Source organism: Canis lupus, chromosome 2, assembly GCF_048164855.1.
Source record: "Canis lupus baileyi chromosome 2, mCanLup2.hap1, whole genome shotgun sequence".
NCBI classification, from domain to species: domain Eukaryota; kingdom Metazoa; phylum Chordata; class Mammalia; order Carnivora; family Canidae; genus Canis; species Canis lupus.
Genome location: NC_132839.1, coordinates 5580376 through 5608140, shown reverse-complemented (window position 1 = coordinate 5608140; position 27765 = coordinate 5580376). Strand labels below are relative to the sequence as shown.

Genomic DNA, 27765 nt, shown 5'->3' with positions numbered 1-27765 from the left:
GAAATAACCCTTTGCCTTAGGAAGTCCATATAAAGGAGCATCGCCACGACCGTGGACCGGCGCTCCTGCGAACCTATCCTGCTAGAAACACCGACTTTCTGTCATTACTTTAGAATGCCACTCTCTTACCCCAAATTAACTTCTAGATTAAAAACAGTATTTGTCACGTTCGAGGATGGGCTCGGTCGCCTTGGCGGCATCCGCGATGTCTAACAACTTCATAGCTGGCCTGTTGTTCCCAAGGAAAGGAGGCCGCGTGGAGCCGGTCCTGGTCCTGGGGCGCATCACGCATCCAGAGCAGCGAACGGCATTGTCTTTCCAAAGCAAGCAGGAAATTTCACCTATCTCCAACTACCCCATTTCCTTGATTTTTGTATGACTCAAAGAAATTAAGAAGGAAATCTAACGTCACTGAGGACAAGGCAGAACCGGGTAAGAGCGTTCGGAATCGCGCCCTCCCGGGGCAAGTGGAGCGTGGATACCCTGCAACGAGCAACACTCCCCTCTTCCCTGTCCCCCAAGGCCAAGCGGGTACCTGAATTTGGGTTCCCACCACTACTCTTGATCCTTCCTCGAGCACCTCCTGAAGCAGGACCCCCCGGAGGGCTACAGCTCTCTTTACCTTCCTTCTTGGAAGACTTGCTCAACATCGCAAGCCCTTGCGGACTTCAAACGTACCCCTAGTCTGGTTACGACTATTTTCTTAAAAACTGACCGATGGGCGACGAGTCAGGTTTGATCCCAAGGCCGGCAACAGGGCTTCTTGGAAGGTAATACGTGCGCAATGAGCCATTTCCCAATCATCTGATTCATTCCATGCATATTAGGAGAGAGGGGAATTCAACCGAGGGCCAATTCTCCCCTAAGAATCCTTTAGTTTAATTATGACCACAGTATATTAAACGTCTGTAGGACATCCACGTCAGCCCCGCCGCTCTTGCTCTCAGCAGGGAAAGGAAGGGAGGAAACCCTTTCCTACTAAAAAGACAGGGAAGGCTGCTATTTGTGGTTCTAAAACATGGTTGAAAATACAATTTAACTGACTACGAGGCCACCGTGCTTCTAATAAATGAACATCTCTTCACTGCTAATTTTGTGTTATTTTACCTTTCATTAAAAAAAAAAAAAAAAGAAAAAGTAATTCAGGTTAAACTCAGCCGAACAGCAAAAAAGCTCTTGATATTTTGAAGCATTTTGGAACAATTACTTTGACAGGAGCCCTTGACAGTTAAATGACTCCGTTAAATGAATGTTACAGAAGACACATAATGATTTTCAGTGAAATATTGAATTTAACCACAAATGAGGAAAACCCAGTCGTAAGCACTATGGGTATATTTGAATAATAACATCTTGCTTATGAACCTCAATGGGTTCTATAATTTCTAATAATCACGCAACCAACCAGTTAGAGCTGGTATGTTTCCTATCTCAGGGCTCTCCATTCAGTTTTGGTTTTTGCTTTTGCTGTTGTGTTTTAATCAGAGAAATCAATATGTAAATTGTGAAGCTGGCAACGATCTCCTCTGACATCAGCGGGATATTTTAGACTTAGGCAATTAGCGATTGCCGTCCCACCACGGAAGTCTCCCCTCTTTCCTTTTTCCCATTGGCTGAATGAGGGTCTTTCACAAAGTAAAAAAAAAAAAAAAAAAAAAAAAAAAAAATTCAGGAAAAGGCAAGAGCCTGCTGCCTGAGAACGTGTGACTTCACTGTATGTCCGTGTTCCCTCCACCCGTGGGACTCAATATTCCTTTTCTTATTTTATGGATCGAATGTGAGATGGTATCAAGACCTTTACATGTTTTCTCATGACTAATGACTAAAATATGTGCTGAAATAATAAAACTGGTACTGTTCAATTTCCTTTTCAAATTCAATCTCAGTATAAGTGGGAGTGCCCGTGTGATAGTGAAATCCGGCTAACTATAAAATTCTGTTTTCTGGAGAAGAGGAGCTGGATTTCCTTGTAGACTTAAAAAAAAAACAAAAAACAAAAAACAAGAACCATGTGGGTTGGGAGTCTGTAGGGATATTCGGGTTCAAGAAATGAGTCAGAGTAACACGGATGTTCTTTATCTTGTGTGTCTGGCGAGGAGAGGTGAAAAGTCAATGCTCAGCCTACCGGGTGGTGGTGCTTAGATCTCCGCACGCGGTGTGCGGACACACTCCCTGGTTCTTTCAAGTAGGTGAGTTCCGCGTACCCTGTACCCACCGCTCCCTGCCTGTACCTTCATTCAGCAGCTGCCTATTTATTTCTATCTCCTCCCCACCAGATGCTCACTCCTTGAGGACAGGGAGGCCTTTCGATCTGGGCCCCAATAGGTTGTTCAATGAACATGCTTCTGAACCAAAAATGTTTAACTCCTTCAGGTGACAGTGAAAAATACCTGGAAAAGTCCAGGTGGCTTAAATAGTTGATACCAACAAAGGCCAAGTCCGGACGTACAGCAAGCTGCCTCACTGAAATATTACCTGTAACCATCCTCACTCAAAGCGTGGTCCAGGGACCAGCAGCCAACAGTGTCCCTGCGGGAACTTCATAAAAATATGGGCTCTCAGGCCCCCGGAGCAGACCACCTGAATCAGATGTGCATGACAACAAGGTCCCCAGGTGACGCAGGCACGGGGAAGTCTGAGAAGGATTTACGTGGAATACATGACTAGAAGGATGCCTGAAGCACTGATGGCATACGTGACGGACGAAAGACAAGGCCACAGCAAGCTGATTAATACAGAGGTCAGCTGAGAAAGTTTTAGAGCTCCCTCAGGACACAGTCACAGGTGGGAAACCCACTCATCCCGTTCCTTTGGAACCCTTTCTAGATACTTCTTCACACTCTTGCCTGTTTAAAGACACAGCTGCTCTTAATACTTGTCTTTTCTCCTTGGTGCAAAGAGAGTATTTATCGTCAGCATGCTGACACTCGCAGGAGTTTTGGCTTTCTCCACGGCAAGTGTGGATGATTGAAAGGATATTGCTGACACCTGAATAAGAAATCCAATGACTCCAAGCTATGTAAATTTAATTATTTCCTTTAATTTTTTTTTTTTTTTCAGGAATCTCTTTCTCTTTTCCTCAGCTTTGGAGAAGTCCTAGCAATTTTCATTTAAAAGAAATACAAGTCAGCAGTGGTTCACTGAACAGGCTGACACGCAATTTCATAGGGGGAGAGGAGCTGTGTCTTTAATCTAATTTGTGCTCTCAATTCCCAGCTAATGTATCTAGGGATCCTGATGTATGCATTTACAAGGAGACATCTGTAATGCAGAGTCCAGCTCTCGGCAATTCTCCGAAACGTGGCTCAAAAAAATTAGTCTGGGTTCTTGCAGCGGCCCTACAACGCAATAAATCTCCATATACTCACAGATGTAGAAATATTCTCGGCCTGGCCTGAATTCAAATCCCAGAGAAAAGGGTGTGAAGAGCTGGAATTTTTCAGAGAACTTGAGCGGTCCATTTGGAGAGTGGGGCCGGTTACATTCCCATCTCTTGAACCCTTTGGAAGTATGGTCGCAGGCACTGTAGCCATCAAAGTTCACCATGTAGAGGACATATCGCTCAGTCTTATCTTCCGGGACCGAGTCCTCATAGTGAGGGCAGAAAACATCCAGGTAGTCATTGATACAGACGTCAATGTGGTAGTCACCCCTCTGGAATCTGTTGGAAGAAGAAGAGAAAGATGAGATTATTCCTAAGGACAAGACTTCCTGCTTGGAATCAGCGCGGGAGTAACTTTAATAACGCGGGTGCTAACAGATTTATTATAAGAAGGTTTTATTGCCTCCCATCATGATTTGGGGTACGTTACTGTTCCAGATCTAAGCGACGACCCTTTGACAGAGGAAATCTATTACTAGTCTCTTGTTTGTTTCAAGACACCCTAAAAATGGAACTCCTCACATTCGCTGTAAGTAGTACAGTTCCTGACGTGCTGTTTCCCTTTCGTTCTTAAAAATCACATACACTGATGCAACGTTTTGATATTTCAAAGCGGCATCTCACTGAATGAGCGTTTTTGAACAAATGAATAAGTCATTTAGAGAACAAATGAACGACGGGGCTGTTTTTGCCATCATGGAGATCATTCTCAATTTTCTATGCAAATGTTGAGAATTAGAGCCATAAAACGGAGAGAATTAGGATCATAAAATTTAAAAGTTGGAAAGAAAATTCCTGGGACACTTGCGCATTAGCGGAAAATAAAAACCCAAGGCACAAGGAGAAGGCAGCGGGGGACTGCCCCAGACCTGGGAGGGCAACTTTGGGTCTTAGCTGTTTCTCTTAGTGAACATGCTTAGGTCACAGACTCATTTCAGCTCATCTCTTTTGATGCCCCATCCTTTTCTATGTCAAGAAATTAAAACAAAACAACAAACAAACAAACAAAAAAACAAAAAAAAAAAAAAGAAAGAAAGAAAAGAAATTAAAACCAGCTAAATCAAATGAGCTGTTCCCCCATTTCTTTGTGCTGTAGGGCTGGACCGATGAGTCGTGAAAGCAACAAGCTGGACGAGCACAGAGGAACCCGGCACCACTTCCATCCTGAAGATACCCGACACACACCCACCCACCCATCACTGTCCGCATCACACCGTCTGCTTCCATTCTTAAGCTTACGAGATGTTTTGCTCATTTGGGCTAATAGTGCCTGTCCCCATCAGACAGACAAATTTCTTCTCAGCAACTAAATGAGGTGTGAAACAGGAATTGTCATGTACGCGACTTACTAAAACCAGGACAGAAAAGCATCTAGAAGCCCCTGCTTTTGGCTAACGAGGGAGGGGTCTCTGAGCCCTCAGAAGGTTCATCATAAAACTATGTTACTGCCAAAATACAAATGCCCATCAAGTCATCTAGTCTTCAGTCAGATGGTCTCCATGTGAACACTTCCCAGTGTCACTGAGCTGGTCTAGTCCATTTTTTGGTCATCTCTGAAGTTTAGCAAGTTTCTCCCTATGGTGAGCATAAGTCTGCCTCCATGTGCTTTCTATCCAGTGATCCTACTGCATCCGGCTGCCTGACATCACAAAGAACAAACCCAAGTCCTCTTCCACCAGGCAGTCCTGGTAAGTTGACACTTGGAGTTGTCGACTCCATCTCTGTATCCTCCTTTTCCACACTTGACAATGCTGATTTGTTTGGTTATTTCTGTCCCCAGACTCCTCACATTCTAGGTTCTCCACTCTTCGTGTCCTCCAGGTTCCCAGGGACCTCCTTGAAGTGCAGCCCCCAAACATGACCAATACCTCTGACAGGTTGCTGTGACCGGCGGTCACCCCAGGACCACCTTCATCCTGGATGCTAAATATTACTGACAAAGCTGAGATTCCTTCTGGAGATACGACATGATACACGTGGAAACTACTCATTTTAGCGAGTAGACCTCGTTCAACGACCGGATTGCTGTTGTTGAGTGGGAGCGTCATAAACCACCTGAGCCTCAGGTTCCTCAAATAGAAGCTGGGAAAATGATGAGAATCTGCCTTGCTAACAACCCTCACACAACGGCTTCAAATCTCCGACGTTGCAACGTATGAAACGCGCCATGTGAATGCACCGCATTGTTATTTGCATCGAAATGTATTAAAGCGTATTAAAATCGGTAACTAACAGAAGAGTAACTTTTCAACAGCAGTCAATGGACCCAACAATAAAAACAATCCTTGTTTCCCTTTTTAAAAATCCCCAAAGACAGGGAATCACGTTAAAAAAAAAAAGTCTAATTCTGTCAACTATCAAAGGATCCCCCAAAACTTCATTTGATCAAATGCTTTCGAGAGGCAGCATGCCGATTTATATAAGGAGAATAAGGAGAGACGATCAGATCACTTTCAGTTGGAGGATCTCAAAATGCATGATCAAAAAAAAAAAAAAAAAAAAAAAAACCAAAAAAACCTAACCCTGGAAGTATTTCTTTATATTTACAATGATTACGGAACTGGGTTTACTTTTTCTTCATTACTGGCAGACGATGATTTGTCAAGATGCGAGGAAAGCCTGTGTTGCTTTTAAAAGATTTCTGAACATCAAGGTAACATCACTGCCAAAGTACAAAGAAGAGACGCTGCACCGTTCAGATAAAAGGGTGCCGGGCTATGAATCATCAGCACTCAGAGGAGCCTGACGGTTCTGGAGGAGAGCCAGACGAGAACTGCAGCAGAAGGCAATGCCCAGATGCACTTTATATTATTATTATTATAGATTTTAAAGACATTCAAGGGGGGAAGTTTTCCCTTTTCCTAAGTGTCACTTATTTTAGCTTCTACTAGCACTTGACACTGCTTAGACGTGAAAAAAAAAACAAAAACAAAAACAAAAACAAAAAAACCCCCAGAATTAAAACTGCCCCTGTCCAGACCTCTTCTGTTACTGCTCCATTCTACAAATTGTCATTGTTTTTCTGATGCTTTGAAGTCGGCTTCCCTTTTCCGACTCTCCTCACTGTGGATACTGCTGGCGTTTCCATAAAACAAGCCATGAGCGTGAAGACCCATTTTACACTGGGTTGACCTTATCTCTTCCTGATGACATTTTACTTTGTGTGGGGTGTTAAATGGATCACTGTGGGGCCAGTATTGAACATGGGATCGTCCCCGTGATGGGCATTTCTCCCTGTCTCTCCACGGGACAAAGAGGAGGACTCGCTGTTGAATCAACTTCAGCTCCGTTTCAGATCTTGCATTTGCACAAGTCAGTTTACTAATACAATTTTCCAAGAATGGACAATAAAAAACAACAATAAACTAGAAATCCTAGAAAAGGCATTCCTGTAACCTACCCAAGTACAATCTGAAGCGAAGTTTAGGGTTAGATATTCTAATACTACCCCAGATCACACTCTTTGGCTACAAAGTAGTACCGACCCATTCTTTTCTGGTCCTACTGTGAAGACGGCACACATGTAGGGCTCATATAATTGAGTGTTTATTATGCTATACTCAGTACCTCAACTTCTGTCACAAATCCTATAGAGCAGTTACTCTTTGTACACCCTTGTAAAAATTAGGATTTTGGGGGGCGCCTAGGTGGCCCCATTGGTTAACCGCCTGCCTTGGGCTCAGGTCATGATCCCGGGGTCCTGGGATGGAACCAGTAGGCTCCCTGCTTCTCCCTCTCCCAACCCCAGCTTTGGCACCCTCTCACTGTCTCTCAAAGACATAAAATCTTTAAAAATAAATTCTAAAAAAAATAAAATAAATGAGGATTTCCAGACTAAGAAGTCAAGCAACGTGCCCGATGTCACACAACTAGTAAAATGTGGAGGCAGACGTCAAGCCCAAGCATTCACACTCAGAACTGAAGCTCTTTACTGTCCTGCTTCCTGAGGCATATGCAGGTCAAGCTCTTAGGTCTACTCTTGATTCCCTCACAGGGACGATTTTCATTCTCCATGGGGTTCCAGGTCTCCGCCCCGCTCACTGATGCAACCAAACACTTGCTGCATCCAGGATCTGCTACGCTAAGGCTTTACCTACGGCGTCAAGGGAAACCCTCAAGTTATGATTAGTTTTATCTTCCCGGTGAGGAAATGACTTTCAGAGAGGCTGTTATCCTCTTCGTTCATTTTCTTCCACAGGAAACAAGCAGCAGAGTTAGGATTTTGGGATATCTGGTCCCGAAGCCAATTCTCTTTCCTCCTAAAATGCAATGGTTCCAAAGTTTTACCAGTGGTTGTAATAATGCCCCTCACCTGAAGGGTTTTGGTGCCACTGGGTTACCTCATGTTTATACTGACCTTCTAGGGAAGTCGGATGCAAGGTGTCCTGGCCCTGTACCCTCCCCACCACACTGGTTCCCAAACTCAACTGAAAGGTGTGTTGACATCCACCCAGCATGCATCTCACACAGCAGGGATGGCTCGTGCACCCCACTCTGGTTTTCCATAGAATGAAGCCCTGTTGGGCTCAGGAGCTGCTGACATAAAGGGGTCTCCCCACTGCCTGCCCCTTCAGGAAATGGCTTTCCTGGGGCTTTAGTTCCTCTTAAGAGAGCAAACTCAAATCCAGGAAGAAAGATTCCACACACCCATATGTACAAAAGTCACGAGTGGCACGGCTGCTGCTTTAAACACATTTCTGACTTTCTTGGTAATTCTCTTGTAAAGGTCTCCCCTTCACTCCCTATCTTTAATTCCCTCCATTGTGTGTTGGGGGGCCCTACGTCTCCGAAATCATTGCACGTGATGAACTCTGAGAACCAACAAGCCCGCGATAATTACCACACAGTCTCTACCGAGTGATCACAGTGGTTTGCAGGCAGCGCGCTCAGAAAAGCTATGACGCCCGAGTAATATGGTTACTGCCCTGTGTTCTCAGAACACGAAAGTCTCAAATGCCAGGAGACACCTTGTAGGCGCAGGAAGATGGCCCTTGGCCTCCCCTGAGCGGCAGGGCTCCCGGGGTCAGGGCTCCTCGTAACAGGCAGTAGCATGCAGAACTCCGTCAAGGCCTGAAAACCTTGGATACATCCACCAAAGTTTGACAGTAGGCGGCTGAGAGCCGATGGCTTCTCTACTACGAAAGGGTCGTGTTAGCTCATCAAGAGGAAGAAAACTCCAGTCTGGCAACCAGCGTTGCTACCGACTCAATTACGGAACACGAATCAGGCACTTTATGGGGAGCTCTGAAGGCCCCAGAAGCTGCCTGGAAGGGTGGACAGAAAGCACATCTCACGGCCGTCGACAGCAAGAGGAACAACTAGCCCTGGCATGTGGTCATAAGGTCTACCTGCCGACACGCGTGTGCGTCTTGTCTTCAGCATTTACCTGATGACATCCCTCAGCGAACCGGTTTTGATCACAGATTTAAGACTCTTATTAACATCTCTCTCCTTATCGAACCTGTCTGCAGAGAGTGATCAATGATTTGAATTCAAATGAAATCAAGACACAGACGAGGTCACAGTCAACGACCTGCCTTTTCACTACTCGGCTGTTAAGAGCGCCCCCAGCTTTCCCACCGGGACGGGGGGCCCAGACGTGGCTTCCTGACCAGACCTAGTTAGCAAGGACTACTAAGGCTTCGCTCCTTCTAACCTCAGGGGTTTACTTTCAAACTGAAAGGAGGGACGTGTGGTACCTGAATAGTCTTTTACCTGCGTCAAGTGGAAGTTCCCAACTTACTCTGACCCTGTCCTTGGTTTGTCTTCACTGGGGCAAGTTGGCATCATCTAGCTCTCTCTCTCTCTCTCTCTCTTTCATTTTTTTTTTAAAAAGATTTTATTTATTCATTCATGAGACACACACACACACACACACACACACACACACACAGAGGCAGAGACACAAGCAGAGGGAGAAGCAGGCTCCATGCAGGGAGCCCGACATGGGACTTGATCCCAGGACTCCAGGATCAGGCCCTGGGCCAAAGGCAGGCGCTAAACCGTTGAGCCACCCGGGGATCCCTCTCTCTTTCTCTCTTTCTCTCTTTTTAAAAAATTTTATTTACTCATGAGAGACAGGCAGAGATAGAGGCAGAGGGAGAAGCAAGCTCCATGCAGGGAGCCTGACGTGGGACTTGATCCCAGGACCCCGGGGTCAGGCCCTGGGCCGAAGGCAGACACTCAACTGCTGAGCCACCCGGGAGCCCCTCTAGCTCCCTTTCCCAATGGAAGGTTCTCCATGCCATTGACCTTCCTCTCCCCTCTATCCCACGTGCTCCTGTGCCGTGAATACCGACAGCTGGGGAGGCCAACCCCGAAGGCCCCACGCGCAGGGCCCAGGGTTCCAGGCTGCAGAGGAGCAGCATTGTGACCACCCTGCTGGGGGTTCACCGTCAGCCACTCTCCCCGGTGCTGTTCTCCTCCTCTCCCCCCCGCTCCCCCTTCCTCATCCGCTAAAGCCAAAACGCACTTCATTTTAGGAGCTGGAAAAGGAAGGGTATGGTGCATATTTAAAACGTTCTAAATTGGCCTTTAGCATATGTTGCTGGCACAGCAGAGAGCCTGCTTCCAGGGAAATATGTACGGAGGTATTTTGTCAAGCAGCTCCTGAGTGAAGCTTCTTCACTCCATAAATATAGAAGCAGCGTTACTGAAAGGAGACGGAGTAGTTATCAGAGGTTAGGAAGCTGCGAGGCACTTCTGTGCCCCCTTCCGTGTAGTGTTCTAAGGGATTCAGTCACGGAGATGTTATTTCTCATGAACTGGGTAAGTTGATTATTACATTTTAAATGTATTTTAATCTGTCAAAGAGGTGATTGTTTTAATATCCCTATTTGAACAGAACTACAAGGTCACTACTTTAATTACGAGGCAACTTAACAGATGACACTCCGAAATTGAAATGTAAGAGAAGGATGTGATTTATGGTCACAGGATTAGGCAAATTTATCAGCTTAGGGTTCCTCCCCAATTTTAGATCGAGAGCAAATATGTCTTGGCAGCCCCATCTTTTGACTGACTTAAAGGCTAATTTCAGAGTCACAGGTCACTTTGGGATCAGGAGAGGTTCTCATTCGTCCTGGAGGTCCTGATGGGCCCGCTGGAGACCCGGGGGCTGGTTTTTAAATGTGTTTTGCGAGGAGGTGGGCAGGACGGCAGTCTCTGCTGCGCGAACAAGTCTCCCCTCGTCCCCTTCTGTTCTGCTCTCAGCACAGAATGCAAGCCTTATGGCTTTCGTACCCTAAGTCGGAAGATGCTCTTTTTGTTTTGTTTTGTTTTCCCGCAGAGGTTAAAGCATGAAATGCAAACAGCAAACCCGACAGGGTGGATAAATAATAGCATCACTGGGGGCTGAAGAAAGATTTGTTTTGCTGCTGTTTTTTTTTTTTAAAACGTCCTGCTTCCCTCGTGGGCTGAGACATGTGTGTCTTCCAGACGTATTGGTGATTGACCTTCATTTGCAGCTTGGAGATGGAGTCCTGGACAGTCTCACCGCTCCCAGGCCAGTCGCTGAGGCTAAACGGGGGGGAAGTCTGAATGAGGTTTGATGACCACAACACCTCGCGTCAGGCAGCCCCATCCAGCTCTCCCAGGCCCTAGAACACACCCGTCACAGCTAAAGCTCCCACAGCAGTGAAGATTTACAAGCTAGAAAAAAAAAACAAAACTTGAGGATGATTTTCAGAGATGTTTCTCACCTTATTCTTGTGCCTAAAATGCAGTGTGTTCAAATGCATACACTTTTTTTTTCCCCCAGAGAAGCCCGAGATACTGACAAAAATACTTAGGACCCGGGGTGGGTGTTCCATCCATTACTAGCAATCCTAATAAAGTCCTTGCACATGCATGTTGTGGTAATTATCAATTCTGCAGCGTAAGAGCTTTGCCTCGAATTCAGTAACTGCTGGTTACTGATGGGAGTAAGACATCATTTACGACGGCAGATATTGAGGGCTCATTAGTGGTTTGGGACAGTAACCTGTCCCCCTTTTTCTCCATGCACGTGTGCGTGTGCACATGCAGGCATGCACAGGCCTTAAAAGCCGGCAGGTGAAAGATTTCACAATTCACACTGACTACTCATGTCCAATGGATGGATAAAAACCTCCTGTTGGTTGCCTTTCTAGTGCAAGTCCCATCAGCCTGAAGGACTTTTTAAAACTGGTATCTCCCAAGAGCAACTCCCTGTTTCCAACACAGAGCCCACAAAGTCTTCCCTCCTCCAGTGTTTCAAACTCATTTGGAGTTTGTTTTATTAGCTCGACTGAGGAGCTCCAAAGGAAACAAAGCATTAAATTGGCAGAGCCTAAACAAGACTGGCCTTCGGGAAGGGACTGGGAGCTCTGGGTGACAGTCTAATTGCTTCTAAGCCCCCAAAGAGGCCTCAGGCACGGAGTAAGAATGTGTCAACAGCAACAGGCTAAGGAGGCCAAAGAACCAGCCAGGCGGAGTGCTGCACACCCGGCGCGCTGCACATGCCCCGACGGCTTCCAAGCATGGCGCGTAAGAGACCATCAAGAGTCCTCGCGGGCCCTGAGCGCACGTCCTAGCAGAGGTCACTCCTGCAAAGCCCAGCGGGCTCACTCTGGACTCCTGCAGGTCAGGAGCTTCCCCACGTGGCTGCCCTTGGTGCCCTACGTTATCCGGGGTTTCCTATCGTGTCAAGCACATGGGACGGAGCACCTGCCACACACACACATGCTCATGTGCATACATGCACATGCGCATACATGCACATGCACACCCACATGCACACACACATGTGCACGTCCAAAAGCAGTTGCAGGAAATCGCGGGACAGGTTATCCAGCCACCGTCCCAGGAGAACGGGATCACACACGTGGACTCCATGCAGGGTGTGCAGAAGTCAATCAAACCAATAAGCCACCCGCCAAGCGGCTTGCACACACGCCAAGCCCTCTCGCATCCCACGGGGACGGGTCACCCGGAGGGACTCCCAGGCCATTCCTGGTTTCAGGGGTCATAACGACAGCCCAGGAGTTCTCAGAAACGTTCCTATTAACCAATTCAAGTAACGATTTGGTAGTTTTTTAAGTACTGGTGTGCAAACCCCGGCATCAATATTTATGTTACGGCTCATCACCACTTGCTGGACTTCCCACCAGCCAAGTCCGAAGTCTGGCCCTGACTTTTCAAAAGTTGCGGTGCTGTGTCCGAAACCTACGTGGCGGGGAACCAATCTCCATTAATTTATTGTCAAGTAAACAACAACAAAAAAAGCTGGTAGAAAGGACAGGACAGGACGGCTTTCTCCTACGCTTGATCTTCACACCACAGGAGGAGGCATCTATTCCAGAACGCCAGGGCGGAACAATAATAATCACGTTCACACTGAGCTTTCGGGTGCAAACACGGCTGCTGTTCGTGGGCACCCTGGCGCGTGAAAGGCAGCTGCTTTGACATCTCCTTAGTTTCGCCCCTGAGCAAGTGGACACAAACCTGGAGCCTGAAAAGAACGTGAGGTGAGAGAAGAAAAGGGAATCTGGGGTCCTTAGAAATGAGGCGGCGGGTCAGGTCATGAACGTCATGACCTCATGCAAGGCAAACGCACAGATTTCGAAGGACACTGGGTCGGTGCTGAGAGCAGATCACGGTGACAAAAATGAGGATGGTTAGCGTACTTTTAGGGAGACCTTTTTTAAGAGGGAGCCCCCCCTTGAAGACGGGGGGCCGGTATTTGCTCATCTCCGAAGGTGCGGCCTAGAGCACCGTGTGTGCACGTAGAGGCGACCCAACGCGAGCAGAGAAGGAAACTACCCGAAGGCCAGGCCAGGCTCAAGAACAGGACAATCATCACGAAGTGGCCCGTCATCTCCGTCTGCGCCCTGGCGGCCTGGAGTCAAAACCCGCCAACGGCTTCATGATGCTGCAAACGCACCAGACCCTGGGCCACCGACCGCCGGGGGCAGGTGGGGACCAGGACTGTCGCTTGGCCCGGCTCGCAAAGTCTGGCCCATGGAGCCCGCAGCGTCAGCACCTAAAGGCAGAATGAAAGTTCTCTCTTGTCGTTAAGTCCCCTAGTCAATTACCATTCATTGGGGTAATTAAACACTGGAAAGTGATGCCGGGCTAATTGTCAGATTATGATAATTACGTGTCTCCGCTAGGCTAGCGCCGATCAGAGCAAGACGCGGCGCGCACCTCCCTGCGGCGGCTGCAGTCACCACTCGGCCCCGGCTCGGCCTCCTCACGGCCTGGCCCGTGGAGGGAGGGCTTACTAGCACCCCCACCCCCCCAGCCCCCCATCCCCCGGCCGGCGGCCCCGAAGGAGAAGCACAGACTGGCCCCGTCCTCGGCCCACTGCCCCCCAGGTACACAGCTGAGTGGCATCGGGGCCTGGGCCGGAGAGGGTGCGTCGGGTGCCCTGCCTGGAGAAGGTGCATCGGGTGCCCAAGCCTGGAGAAGATGCGTTGGGTGCCTGCCCATGCCTGGAGAAGGTGCATCGGGAGGCTGTGCCCAGAGGCCGTGCGACCCCCGCCTTGCAGAACCTGCAGCCCTGCCGCCCCCCGGCCCAGGGGCTGACCGGCCACAGGGGCTTGTGGCCCCGGGGCTCCCCACCGCTCGGTCCGGCCGGCCCAGGGCGGGACAGTCGGCGCCCCCTCCCAGCAAGGCCCAGCCGGGGTCAGGAGAGGGCAGCCGCTTCCCCAGGATCCACCCGAGTCGCCTCGACGGATCTGGCGTCTGGGCCCCTCGCTCAGAAAGCTGGCCCGGCATCGCCCAGCGCACACGCCCAGTCACCGCGGCACCCCGGCGGGAAGGAAGGCAAAGGGGGCTTGAGATCCTTTTTAAAATTTTTTTTAAAAGATTTTATTTATTTATTCATGAGACACACACACACACATACACACACACACACAGAGAGAGAGAGAGAGGCAGAGACACAGGCAGAGGGAGAAGCAGGCTCCGTGTCAGGGGACCGACAAGGGACTCGATCCCAGGACCTGTGATCCCAGGTCACACCCTGGGCCGAAGGCAGATGTCCCCCTTCTGTGTGTTTTTTAATTTTTATTTTTTATCCATCTTCTATCTGTGCCAGTCTAGGTAATTTGTTCTTATTTTTAAGCTAACTAGAGTCTTTAGCTGTATCTAAGCTGTTTATCCAGTACATTGAATATATACTTTCAGTAATTATATTTGTGATTTTAGGAAGTTGTACTTGATAATTTAAATAATGTACTTAGTCACTTTAGGGGTTTACTTCTGTTTTTATCTTCCTTCTCACATTTTTTAAAAAAAGATTTTATTTATTCATGAGAGACACAGAGAGAGGGAGAGAGACAGGCAGAGGGAGAAGCAGGCTCCCCGCAGGGAGCCCGATGTGGGGACTCAATCCCAGGACCCTGGGATTACACCCTGGGCCGAAGGTGGATGCTCAATCGCTGAGCCCCCCAGGTGCCCTTTGAGATTCTTCACATGGCTTTATCCTGGGACTCCTGAAGCTCCCCCTGCACCCCGCACCATCGGCATGTGTCCCCGCTGCTAGTGGAGGAGGCATAGAAAGGTTTAGTGGCTACTGCAGCATTCCTGTCACAGTACGGTTGTCCATTTTAGGATTTCCCCCCTATTATTTGGGTATTATGGACTGAATGCTTGCACCCCCCCACCCCTCATCCTGAAATTCATATGTTGAAGCCACAACCTCCACCATGACTGACTCTACTAGAGACAGGGACTTTGTGGAGGTGATTAAGGTTATATGAGGTTATAAAGGTGGGGCCGGGACCCAACAGTATTACTGTCCTTCTAAAACGAGGGCCCATCACCTCTCTCTCCTGTCCTCTTCCCTTCATGTGCCTCCGCCAGCCAGGAGGAGAGCTCTTTCCAGAAACTGACCCTGTGGGACCTTGACGTGAGACTCCAAGCCTCCACAATGGTGCAAAGAAATTTCTGTTGGTTAAGCCAACAAGTCTCTGGTCTTCGGTTATGGCAGCCTGAGCAAACTAATAAAGGTAGCTTGAAATCCACTTGCTGGAAGAGTCTGGGACGGGGCGGCATTGAATTAGATCACTGCCAGAGACTTCAGAAATGCAAAAATCTGCAAAAATCTGATGAAGAACCACAAGGTAACAGCGGCCGGGAAGGAAGGGGATGGGAGGGCGGGGAGGAGGAGCCAGTGCTGGCAGCCCCACAGCACCCTGCAGGTGGGACACATTATCCACCTGCTGTTCTGAGCCAATGGCTGGTCTGAGGGGAGAAGGCACCTTGTTTTCCTAAGTAAGGATAGTTTCACCTCTTAAACTAATGCATGGCACCATGAAAACGACTGTATTATCACCCGGCAACAGTGTTATCTCACTGTTTCAGCAAGGTTTTCACCCAAAGATAGGATGAAGGGTGTTACAGGGAAGTCATAGTCTCTATTTTACCCTCCCTTGACCCTGGAAATTAAAACAGAATATGCCACCGCCTTTCAAAAAATCCTATTAAGTGCATTCCGGGGCCAAAGCAAACCACGAGGTACCTTTGTTCACACCAGAAAACATAAAACTGTCATTTACTGGTGGCCTGTGGCTGAAGACTGGGGAGCTGGGGAGCAGAGGTATTTCGGTTCATCACATAAAAATGGTTTTGCACTACTTAGTATTATGATTTCCTCCCACAGTCATTAAAAGGATATTCATTCATACGGCTGGATCCTCTATTTACTTTTATAGCCTGGACCACAGAAAGATATATGCAAGAATAATGCAATCATAAAAAATAAGAAACTAATTGCTCTATCCCAAGGAAACATAAAGGGGGGAGGAGAAAGAAATAAACAATTCACCGTTTATTTTGCAGAAATAAATCTAACCACTTTAGGGGGTTCTCCAGGGCTGTAACCTCAGCCCCAGCTGAAGGCCCGTCTGCCTCAACGTCAGAGGATAGAGTCGTCGTCTCTCCTCCCCATTTCCTTGTAAGAAGCCCTCCATCAAAATGTGCACCTCGGAAGGGACCTGCAGTTCAAAGCAAGCATGCATGACCCTCCCCTTGAACTTTCAGAACCTTCTGGTCCTGCCACCATCTCCGAATGCGCCGCTGGCGGGGCCTGTGATGCTGCAGAGGGATGGCTCACGCCGAGACGCGAGCACCATGGAGTAAGGTGGCCGTAACGGGCACTGCACGTTGGGTGACAATGCAGCGTCGCCCTGGGGATGACAGGGTCACAACCAGGTCTCTCCAGGGTCCGGTAGGACAATTCCAGATCTCCAAGGTTCTCTGACCTTAGATGGCGTCACCTGTCGCCGGCCACAGACTCACAAAACAGGGCCATCCCCATCTACTGATGTTGTGACTCGACCCACAGGCACCTGCTACTCTGCACATGCCAGGTATTTAATTAAAATCATACCCCTTGGGACCCCTGGGGGGCTGAGCGGTGGGGTGCCTGCCTTGGGCTCAGGGCGTGACCCCGGGGTCCAGGGATTGAGTCCCGTGTTGGGCTCCCCGCAGGGAGCCTGCTTCTCTCTCTGTGTCTCTCATGAATAAATAAATAAAATCTTTACAAAAACAAATAAAATCATAACCCTTTTAGCATTCTAAAAGGAACTTAGGTCCTCCCCGCCCCGTGCCCCCCCCCCCCACGGTGCACTTTTCAGCCCCTCTCCTAGGAAGCAGAGGTGGAGGCCAACGGGGACTTGTGGCGGCACGCTCCAGAACTTTCTGTCTCAGAACCCCGTGGCTGAAAAAAGATGCGTGACGGCTAAGGCCCACCTGGGCTGCTCGAAGAATCCATTCATTAAGCGAAAGGCCCATGTCCTGGGCCCTGAAAGTGGTTACGATGGCTTTGTGACCATGACTAGACAAAGTCACAAGTCTACACACCACACGGTGCACAGTCTATACACACACCACACGATCGGGGCGCGGGGACTGAGGCCTCCACACGCCTCCACAGGGTTTGGGTTTTTTGTTTTTAGGGTTTTGAAGCTTAAAAAGTTACTGAGTACTCCAAACCACCACAGGAAATGAACTGAAAATGAGGAATTATGGGAAATGCTTTCTAAAATTTTGCCTATAAATTTCTAGGATAAAGGCTGAAGGAATAAACGGACGTGTGCACAGCAGCCCTTTCCAGGAGAGTAGTCAATTTAGCTTTGTCTATTTTCTTACATCAGGGTGGTGGCTCAGGATCTGACTGCCACCTCTGAAAGGCATCAGAGACTTCTGGAAGCATCTGGAGACATACCGCCGTCCTCGGTTGGACGGTTAAGAGATTTAAAAATCTGCAACACACGAGGGGAAACTGGGTTGGTTCTAATGACTAGGACAACGTATGGGGAAACTCAAATTGAGACGCACCGCTCCTTTTCTTCTAAACGGCACCGTGCAAGCCAGCATCCCCACGCACTCCTGGACCTAAAAGTGGAATTCTCAGCATTGTATTTGCAGCGAAGTATTTATGTACCTTACTGAATCTATGAACTCCTCTCACACAAAACCATCTATAGTTGGTTTTGACTCAACAACAACCATGATCAGCTTACTAGAGTCACGAGAGACGAAATTGCAACTCATTACTCCTTAAAAAAAAAAGCAAAACACCAGGTTATTTGCCTTCGTCCTCCTAGATGCTGCTTACTCATATTTACTGGTCTTAACCTAGAGTAACTATACATTCCTTAATTCACAGAGCACGCAGGACGCAGGCTTGTAAGGAGATGGCCTCTAGTTTTCCCTTGGTACGCAGCACTTGAAGATCATTTCACAAGAACGCTGCTTCTGCAATCAAGACGACCGAGAGACACACCAGTGGAAGGAACTTCGAGGCACCATCTCCTCCAGCTGTTTCCTTTCAGGACTGTTAATTATCTAGTCTCTTAAAAAAAAAAAAATCTCCAGGGAGAGTTTGAGTCTTAAATAGTAGCTCTTCCCAGGACCTGTAGATGTCATTCACAATTCAACGCATAAAGAAAATTCTCTACTCAGGGGCATCCAGCTTTCCAGGGTGGATCAGAGCAGTTTTCCTCACCCCACCGCCCCGCCCTACGAGAAGATTTAAAAAGAAAAACAGAGGAAATTTAGCTCAAGTTTTCCTAGGAAAGTCCAGCTGATTGTATTATTGACTGTCTACTGCATTAGCCATTTCCCACCGAAGTACAAACTGTTGGCCCGCATTATATTGCTATTGTTCAATACCATTTTCATTGCCCTAATGAAACAAAGCTATATAAAATACCCATAAAGTACTGATTACAGTTAACCATAATGGAAGAGCACTAAGGAAAGACCTATTTTTAAAATATGCACAGAAAAAGATAAGAAATGCTGATACTCAACAGACATTTTTTTTTTTTAAACTCTTTTTGGCTTTCTGGATTGAGATCAAAACAACACTGACAAATTAATTCTCCTTTCTTTTCCAACAATACAGATGGTATTTCCCCTAAAATAGAATTTCTAGAAGATTTCCCAAAGAGCGAAAGTTCTCTAGGTGCTGAAAAAAAAAAAAAAAAAAGGAAAAAAAAATAACACTGTGAATTTTACACATATCTTTAAAAATACCTACTTCAAACCAGAGTATTCCCTAATATCATGAAAGAGGATATCCAAATTTTCCCTGGAGTGCAGATTTCTCCTCATCTATAGGTGAGCTCTTTGGAGAAGTACGATTATGAAACCAGAGGGGTATTTTTTATTCAACTGGCAACACAAATGATCGGAGCCACGTGGCGCTGGGCTGAAGCTGCCCGAGTGAGATAGCAAATCCACGGCTGAGATTTCTGCCTTTTTAGCAAAGGCGGTGAAGGTTACTTGGCAGCCCCTTGGATACCCAGTTCCCTTCCCAAAGACAGAAACAGCAAACCAAGAGTTGGAGGCAACAGGAAGAAGTGGTAGAGAAAATTCTTGGATGTTACTAATTATATTATGGCTGCAAGCTGTAGTGTCAGACACTTGCCACCCTCTGACGTTTGTGCCAGAGCCACCAAGCGCCCCCACCATACCCCACCACCCAACGCTGTCACTCCCCAAGAATTCCTGGACTCCAGATGGTGATGGGGTGATGGCTAATGGAGCTCCTGCATGGGGTGGGGTGTCATGGTAGACGACCTGTGGCTGCCTGGGCCCCGGACACCCAGCCATTCTACAGCCTTCCTGGGTGGATATGGTGTCAATGTACCCGGGAGCACACTGGTGATGCCTAATGCCAGCATCGCTGACTAGTTTCTTTAAGATAAACGTTGGTCATGGAACAGGCCACAGGCCTACTTCAGGACATCTTTGTATTTGTACTGCTGTGAGCAACAAGGGCGACAACGTCATCCATGTGGATGCAACACGCTGAGTTCTACAAACTGTATCTCATACACCCCGATCTCATTTCGGGGGTCTGGAGCAGTGCTCTATTTCCTTGCCTTTTCTAGTTTTGGCACCTCTGAAAAAGGGGTAAAAAACTAATCAAGGTGGTATCCATGAGACCTCCTTCAATAATGTGCGTTGCTTAAAAGATGGAAGAGCACATGCATTCATCTTTTCCTATTAGAGTGCTAATTTATGCACGTTCATTTGCCTTTTGCATCTATTGATTGGATCCTTGTTGTCTCATCCCCTGCACTCCATTAGATTCCTGGCTGACTGAACAATAATGCAAAGCCAGACACAACTTGTACAGATTTTCATAGGCCCTTACATCTACAGCCTATTTTAAAAGTTTGCATAAGCTAAACAGGGTTGAGTGGAAATCATGGGTGACATGAAAAAGTATTTGGCTTCATCACATGAGAAAGAGAGTCTCAGAGACAATGAGAACAGTCAGTGGTACGACTTCTCTTTTCAATTTTAAGTAGTCATGTCTGAACATTTGAAAAGAATCCTGTGCTGTAGGCACACTCAAGTTAAAATAGAAGCACAATTTGAGATTACAGATTATAAAACCAGTAAGCACAGCTGCTATAGGCAGGGCAGGAATGGCTCTCCTTTTCCATTTCCATTTGTGTAAAGACAGTCAAACTTCCAAGTAAAATAGCCTTTACTGGGAAAACTTAACAAAAGGGCTAAATCCCAGGAGGCACGATTTTCAGACACGGTCTGCTCCTCATCTCAAATAATGCTTTTGTCTGATGCTTCATTCTGGAGGAAAACAAAACATTACCCCCTATTTTCAGTATTTATTAGTCTAAATGCTCTCTGTTTGTGGGCTCAAGTAAACAAGTCTGGTTTTAGTCTTGGGACCCATGATAAAATAACTTACTGAAACCCAAAGTGATCCAAAAGCTGTTGGTAAGACCAAAGAGTTCAAAAATTGCCATTATGAGACATGATTTTTGAAACCCAAGGAGTATCTGAATCCATCTCGTACAAAGCACTCCTATGCCCTGTCAGAGGATTTATAACTCTTTCTTCTTGTTTTTGCGTCGCTAATTTACCTACGTCCAAAAGAGGAAGAGAGACAGGAATTGGGGAAGTCCAGCGAGAGTCTGCTCTCATCGTCCTCTGGGAGGATTACTGGCATTGGGGTTCGACAACGGAGAAGTCACAAGATGCGGAGCCTCTGAACAGGGCGACTTCTCAGCTTATTGAGCATTCCAGAATTGCTCAGGCAGGGATGTTCACCAGGGGCAGAGGGACACCTGGCAGGTGCGGAGTTCAACCACCTAGACCTCTCTGAGGACGGCTGCAAATCGTACAAGATGTCCAGAAACACTAATAGGCATTCTCTGAACCACTTGGGAGGTGTCACTAATAAAAAGTGGAAATCAGAGTGGAAGGAAAATTTCATTTCTAATCCTCCTTGTGGCACCTGGCTTTTTCGGCACATATGGTTTGTAAAGTTTGCTAATGTCTGGTGGTTATCAAGGAAATCAGAGTTGATTAAAGGTATTTCAACTTTATCTTCATTTTCCAAGCTTTGCAGGCATCCATCTGATCCCCGAAAAGAAACAACCATCTTGCTCGTGTGGCAGGCAGCACAGGAAAGAGGTCAAGAGAAAAGGAATCCGCCTCCCCTCAAACCTGGGCTCTGTTACTACTAACTGTTTAACCTTGGCAAGTAACTTTACCTTTCCATGCCTCAGTTTCCTCAACTGCAACACTGGCATAGTAACACTTCACTCTTAGGACATTACTTAGGATCACAGGAATAAATTATACGAGCAAATGAGGACTGGATGGAAAGTGCTTGGACAGTGCTTGACAAGTAGTACAGGTAAAAATATGAGCAATTTTATTCACGACTAAAAAAAGTATGTTTGGATTAAAGAGAGTTTTACGACTTTGAACAAAATCTTAAGAGTCTCAAAGATCTTCAGAAATAAAAATTTTGATACTTGCAACACCTTGAATAGAGTGTAATTATAACAAATTTTTGTTTAAGTTATGAAGTGATTTCTTTCATTCTTTTCTAAAAAGATTTATGTATTTGATAGGGAGAGAGCACAAGCAGGACGAGCGGCATGCGCAGGGTGGGGGAGAAGCATGAGGGACTTGATCACAAGACCCTGGGATCATGACTTGAGCTCCAAGGCAGGCACTTAATTGACTGAGCCCCCCAGGCGTCCCTGAAAAGTGATTTCTAAAAAAATTATAGAAACCAGAATATGCTGACTCTTTGGACAGACTGCCTCTGAATATGCAGACACTACTCAGGCGCCTTTTATAAGTATGTTGGAGATATAAATACCCTAAGTAAAGACGGGCAGTTGCCTTTGTAGTAGATTTCTGGGACACAAAAGCCACCTTTAAACAAAAATGCCTTCCCAAAAGTGGCTTTCAGTTCTTAAATCTGTGCAAAGTGTTACCTTGCCTGGAAGGGAAATTGTACTTGCCAGCTAATGCATTAACATACTTTCATTTCTCTGACTCATTAATACCTGTCACCTTGCAGAGCTAAGACCCCTGAGAGACTAAGGCGCATGGTGGGTAAATTCTGATGAGAGAGAGTAAGTGGTCTGCAGGGTTTGGAGAAGGGGCTTTAGACAGATGGACAGACCTGCAAGGTGAAATCCAAGAGAAATACTTGAGACTTCCCGATTCCGCTGAGGTCAGCTCTACTGATTAAGTGTCATCACAATGCATTAGGACAAATGACATCTCTCCGTAAGAAGGTCTATTTTAACTTAAACTTTAGAATTACACTCCGCTTGAGCAATATGATATTAGATTGACCTCCCATCCTTTCTTAATTTGATTGACTTTTCACATATTTGTGCCCTGCCTCTCTTAATTAATTCATTCATCCAATGCATTGATTGCTTCCTGTAACTCAGGCGCTGTACTTGAATGTGGAGGAGCAAAACTGAGCCAAGACATAGTCCCAGGGTACAAAACCTGACAACTCAGTTGGGGGAGACGGGCGCACAAATAAATCACTGCAATAAAAATATGTAGTAAGAGAAATCTGTACCAAATGATGTGGAAAATAGGAAGTAGCAATGGACTTTGAAAGAGTTCAGGAAGACCTCACAGGGGACCCAGGTCTTGGAAGATGAACAGAAGTCTCTGAAGAAAAGGGGAGGGTATGGGTTTTCCAGGCGAGGGTGCCAAGAGAAGACCCCAGAAGGCTTGAAAGCAAGGAGCTGGTTGAGAGGGCACATGAGGCTGCTAAGGGAGGTGAAAACTTTGAGATTGGAGATGGGTGGGCAGTTGAGAACCAAAGAAGAGTTTTAAGAAGGTATAGAACATGGTTGGGTTCATATTTTTATCTATCTTACTGTTGTATTTGTCTCCTTTTTTAAAACATGTGTCTATGTGAGAAAGAGCACGTGTAGGGGTGGGGCAGGTGGAGAGTATCTTCAAAACAGAGTCCCCACGAGCCCAGAGCCCAGAGATTGAGCGGGGCTCCATCTCACCACCCATGAGATCACGACCTGAGCCGAAACCAAGAGTGATAGGCTCTTCTTCTCTTCATCCCTTCAGTAACTCCGAGCAGAAGACTAGTCCGTGCAAGGTACTTGGTGCTATGGAAACTACAAAATAAGTCAGATACAAACTCTTCACTCCAGCTCCTTAGGACTGTGTAGACGTGAAAAGCTTGAAGTAGAGCATTCGTGGAATTAAAGGAAAAAAAGGTCACGGACAAGAGAAAAGTAAGGAGAAGCAGAAGCATCGGACTGGGGTTAAAAGCAATCGCTAGCCTTCGTCCACTGTTGTGCATGACCCAGTGTGTTAATGGGGAGCGGACGAAGGGACAGTGAACCCGAGTTAAAAGATCTGGGTTTCCATACAGTCTTTGCTTCAAATATGGTGTGAATCAGGCAAGTTACTTAATCTCTTTGTACCTCACTTTCAAAAGAAATAAATGGAAAACTAGATGTCCTCAAGGTTCCACGATGCTATTCAGTTCAGCACAGAGAGGATCCTGCAGAGAGGAGTTGGTGTTTGAATTATTTCGGAAACTGAATGCCAAGACTCGGTGGAGCACTAAGATTACGCACGGTTCCACACCAGGTTTCCAGTCATTACACCCATTTCAGTGGAGTGAGGAGCAGCTCTAACCACACGCTCAAAGCTGGTACATCACCCAACCCCAGGGGACACAAGGAGGCCGTGATGCTTGAGAATCCAGTGTCTGGTATGGACGGTCGCGAAGGGCAGTAACATGGCCAAGACCCTGACAAGGGTTCCATTCTTCCCACACAGAAAGTGGCAGAAGCAGAGATCACTTAGGTGGTAACAAATGACAGATACGTCACCACTGGTGAAAAGCTACAGAAGGGGTTACAGTTCCACACATGACCAGCCTCCCCCACCCCCCCGACACACACCTGCTTTCAACCCTACCCGGGGCCCGAGCAGCGCAACAGGAAATGGCAAGTATTAATGATGAGAAAAATCGGTGAGGTCATCACTTAGAAATCCCCTCCACCGAGGATCTTCTGAACTGTTTCATGGAGTCTCGTAACATCTAAAGTCCTTGAGGAACACTCTGGCTTCCAACATCCCCGTTACAGGGATATAAATACATAACGTGCACTTAATCAAAATTGTTTTACACCTGTTCCCTCCTACTAAAAACGAGAGAAAAAACCCATCTGTATTACTCTCACTGGACAGATAAAACTTCTCTTCCAAAGCCTTTTGGAAGGTAATTAGGTGCCTTAAGTGCGGGGGTAATTTAAGATTTTGTCTCTCTCCAAAACTGTTGACAATATGTTAAGCAGATGGAGGTCATTTCTTTTATTTCTCTAACTTTCCCTTTTGGCTGTCTGATGAAGGATATGCTGACACCCATGTTTTGTTGTTATACGTGGTAGATGGACCTGCAGGTCCCAGGAGCGAGGCAAATCCCGTCCTTTCAAATGATCTGTTATTTTTGGCAATAAATTTGGATTACCTATGACAGAAAGCCTTGAAATATTTTATATGCCCCAACTTTAGTATCAGGAGGAAGGAGCAGGGTTCTAAGGGAGGGACCGGGATATGCCACACAGCAATGGCTTTTGGTCCTTTTGATTTACTGAGACAAAGTGGCTCTTGAAAGCACCCTGGGACCTCTCTGAGTTTGGGTTTAGGATTCCAAAGGCAAAGTTCTTGGCTTCTCAGGACGACAGCTACGTCTTCACTTCCTGGAAAACCTGAGCTATCAGCTGAATTGTGACTCGACTTAAATTAAGTCACAACTTAACTCAAATTAAGTCACAGGCCTTGAATTGTGAACTCCTTCTGCCTCTGTCCTGCTCCTCTTTTTCCCCAAACCAGTCCTGCTGACTAAATATCCTCTCCCCCTGATGTCTTTGAGCACGTTCAAAGCCGTAATTCACACAAAACACTCATGACAGCCTATTGCCTGAAAGTATGGCTCCGTAACTCAAAATTTTTTCTCTCCTTTTGCTCCTTAAATTTTGCTTATAATTGATAAAAGCACGAGAGACTGAGCAATTAGAGGGCTAAGGGTGAACACCAGGGCACCGAATGTATGTGGTTCATCTACTCAATCCTCCAACAAAGTATTCATTATTTCACATGAACTGGACTCTGTTTTGTAAGACACACTGGGGGTGTTTAGAATTCTAAAATTATATAGTTTTGCTGAGGTCAACCAGAGACCACTCAAACCAACCAGGATAAGAGAGTTTTGCTTGTATGTCGCAACTCATAAGTAATATTTAAAAAGCCACAATGCTTTATCATCTGTTACTTTTCCTAAGAGAACAAAGGTAATCTGGAGGCTTTTCATTTTCTTTAGACAACTGCAGGAAACCGGGAGTGGCGTGGCCTTGGCATTTGATCCCTCAGGGTTAATCCCTTGGGAAGTCAGAGAGCTCTCTTCACAGTGTGTAGAGGATCACACTATTCTAGTGCATAAAAGCTATAGATCTCACCAAGACGGAAAACCTTAAATATAGTTTATTAGACTATTAAAAGTTTATGACATCATTTCTCTATTTTCTGGTGTTCATCAATAAACCCCCATTGATCTCTACAGGAATCTCAGCGTAGCCTCTCGTACAGTAATACCTTTGTGCTCAGGCATCAGAGACCCATTTCTTTCACATGTGTAATTTGCCCACTTATTCCTGCTGAGATAATACTCCTGGTTTAATTGCCCATAGAGCAACTGGATAAATCAGCTACTTGGGTTTGTATTAGCTGTCTCTGCATATGTGTAAAGCAAAATAACATGCAAGATTGTTCAAGCTATAAACTGCAAAAACGAAGCACAAGTAAATCCAACAAGTATTTCTAAATTTTGCGGAATGCAAAGAAAAAGAAACCTTAAAAATACACTCAGAGATATCAACTACTTGACTGTGTTGGAGATGGAGAATAAATATATGAGAATCATATCATTTATATATATATGTAATCAATATGCTTATATTTGCAGACTGATTTACATAGAAAGAATGACGGTGAGTGAATTAACGAATTCACTTATTCAAATTTCACTTATTTAAAAATGAAAGCTTAAATGAGTGAATAAATAAATGCATAGAGAAATTATATAAATTACCCATGCTTGGACGCGCTTACGAAATGTCAGACTCATGAAGCTGACATTTGCTTGTAAAAATTGCTTCGATTCTTGAATCCTCATTTTCATTTAATGATCAGAAAACTATGATGAAAGAAAAATCTCTTTATGTAAAATGAAGTATAATCTCCTTATGTATTAAACTCTTAAAGAATCATTTTCTAATTGATCATCCCTGTTAGTGTCATGAGGTAAATGTAAGAATTAGAGAGCGTACACGCAGGATAACTCCTAAACACCCAGATATGTACTCACACGTACCTGTACTCGTTTTTTTTTTTTTTTTTTTAATTTATATGAGTATTGTATCCTCACATAAGAAATAACAAGTCTCACAATGTTTTAAAATAAATCTCTACTTCATCTTCCGGCTTCATTCTGAAGACACTACTTCTAAATGATAACATAGCGTTGAAACGGGATAGTCAAATAAACAGTATATACTGGACTATAAAAAAATCTTGGGAGCACAGTTATATTCTAGACCGAGTTCTAGACCTGTTTTCTGGTAGAATGTTCAATTAGAAAGATACGAAGGCTATTTGGACATAGTAGATATTAAAAAAAGAGTTGCTAAAAGGCATTCATTGCCTTTTTGGGATGCGTGGTGAGCTCAGCTGGTGGAGCAAGCGATGCAATCTCAGGGTTGTAAGTTCAAGCCCCACACTGGGTGTAGAGATCATTAAAAAAATATATCAATAAAATCTTTTTTTAAAAAAAGAAGAGGACATTGCTTTTTTGATTTAAAAACTTCCAGTATCTGATGAATTCAGACAATGACCAGACCAATAGATTTATCTTCTATTCAGAACAGAATTTATTTGGAAAAAATATGAAAATGTACTATTGCCAAATGGGTTTTATGTCATTCTGATTTAAGTCTGTTTTAAAAATAGTCTAGGCCTATCACAGGTGGGGTTCTGTGTTACGTACCACATCGATGTGCATTTTACATAGGATACAAACCCTATAAATTGAGTTCCACAAGTACATAAGCCCAGAAACAAATGGAAACCTATTTATAGGCTATTGATTTCATGATTTTTGGAGCTATTGACCTGGGGATTTTAAAATGGCACTCGCAATGAGGGCTGCCAACTTTCCACTTTTGAAAATTTCAGTATCTTGTGATCTCAATTTAAGACAAGCAAGAACTCACAAACTCAAGCAATCCCAGAGGTGAAACGCAGACCCTAACGACGGCGGGTGGAGCGGAGCAGGTATTGCTGAAAACTTGATAGGATTCAAGGGTCCTCAAGGCCACGTGAGGATGCTAAGGGCCACACGCGAAATCAGCAGAGGTCTAACCTGGCTAATTGTCTCCCCTGATTGTGACGGTTTTGATTAGAACTACAATCAGCTCTCAGCAGACTGCAGGCAAAAATGCCAAGTGGGGGTGAGTGTGTACACGCACGCCTGTGTGATTGATGAGCGGCTGAATGAATGCACACCACCAGCGACCCACTCT

The 27765-nt window shown here is 45.9% G+C and overlaps 1 protein-coding gene across 6 annotated transcripts in view; it reads right to left on the bottom strand.

Moving 5' to 3' along the window:
- Positions 1-27765, bottom strand: part of EFNA5 (ephrin A5) — a 280181-nt gene that overhangs the window by 44753 nt on the left and 207663 nt on the right. For all 6 annotated transcript variants that reach the window (XM_072788510.1, XM_072788483.1, XM_072788495.1 and 3 more), the window contains one exon: positions 3369-3661. In XM_072788510.1, coding sequence (XP_072644611.1) covers positions 3369-3661 — 293 coding nt within the window. The remainder of the gene's footprint in view (positions 1-3368; positions 3662-27765) is intronic.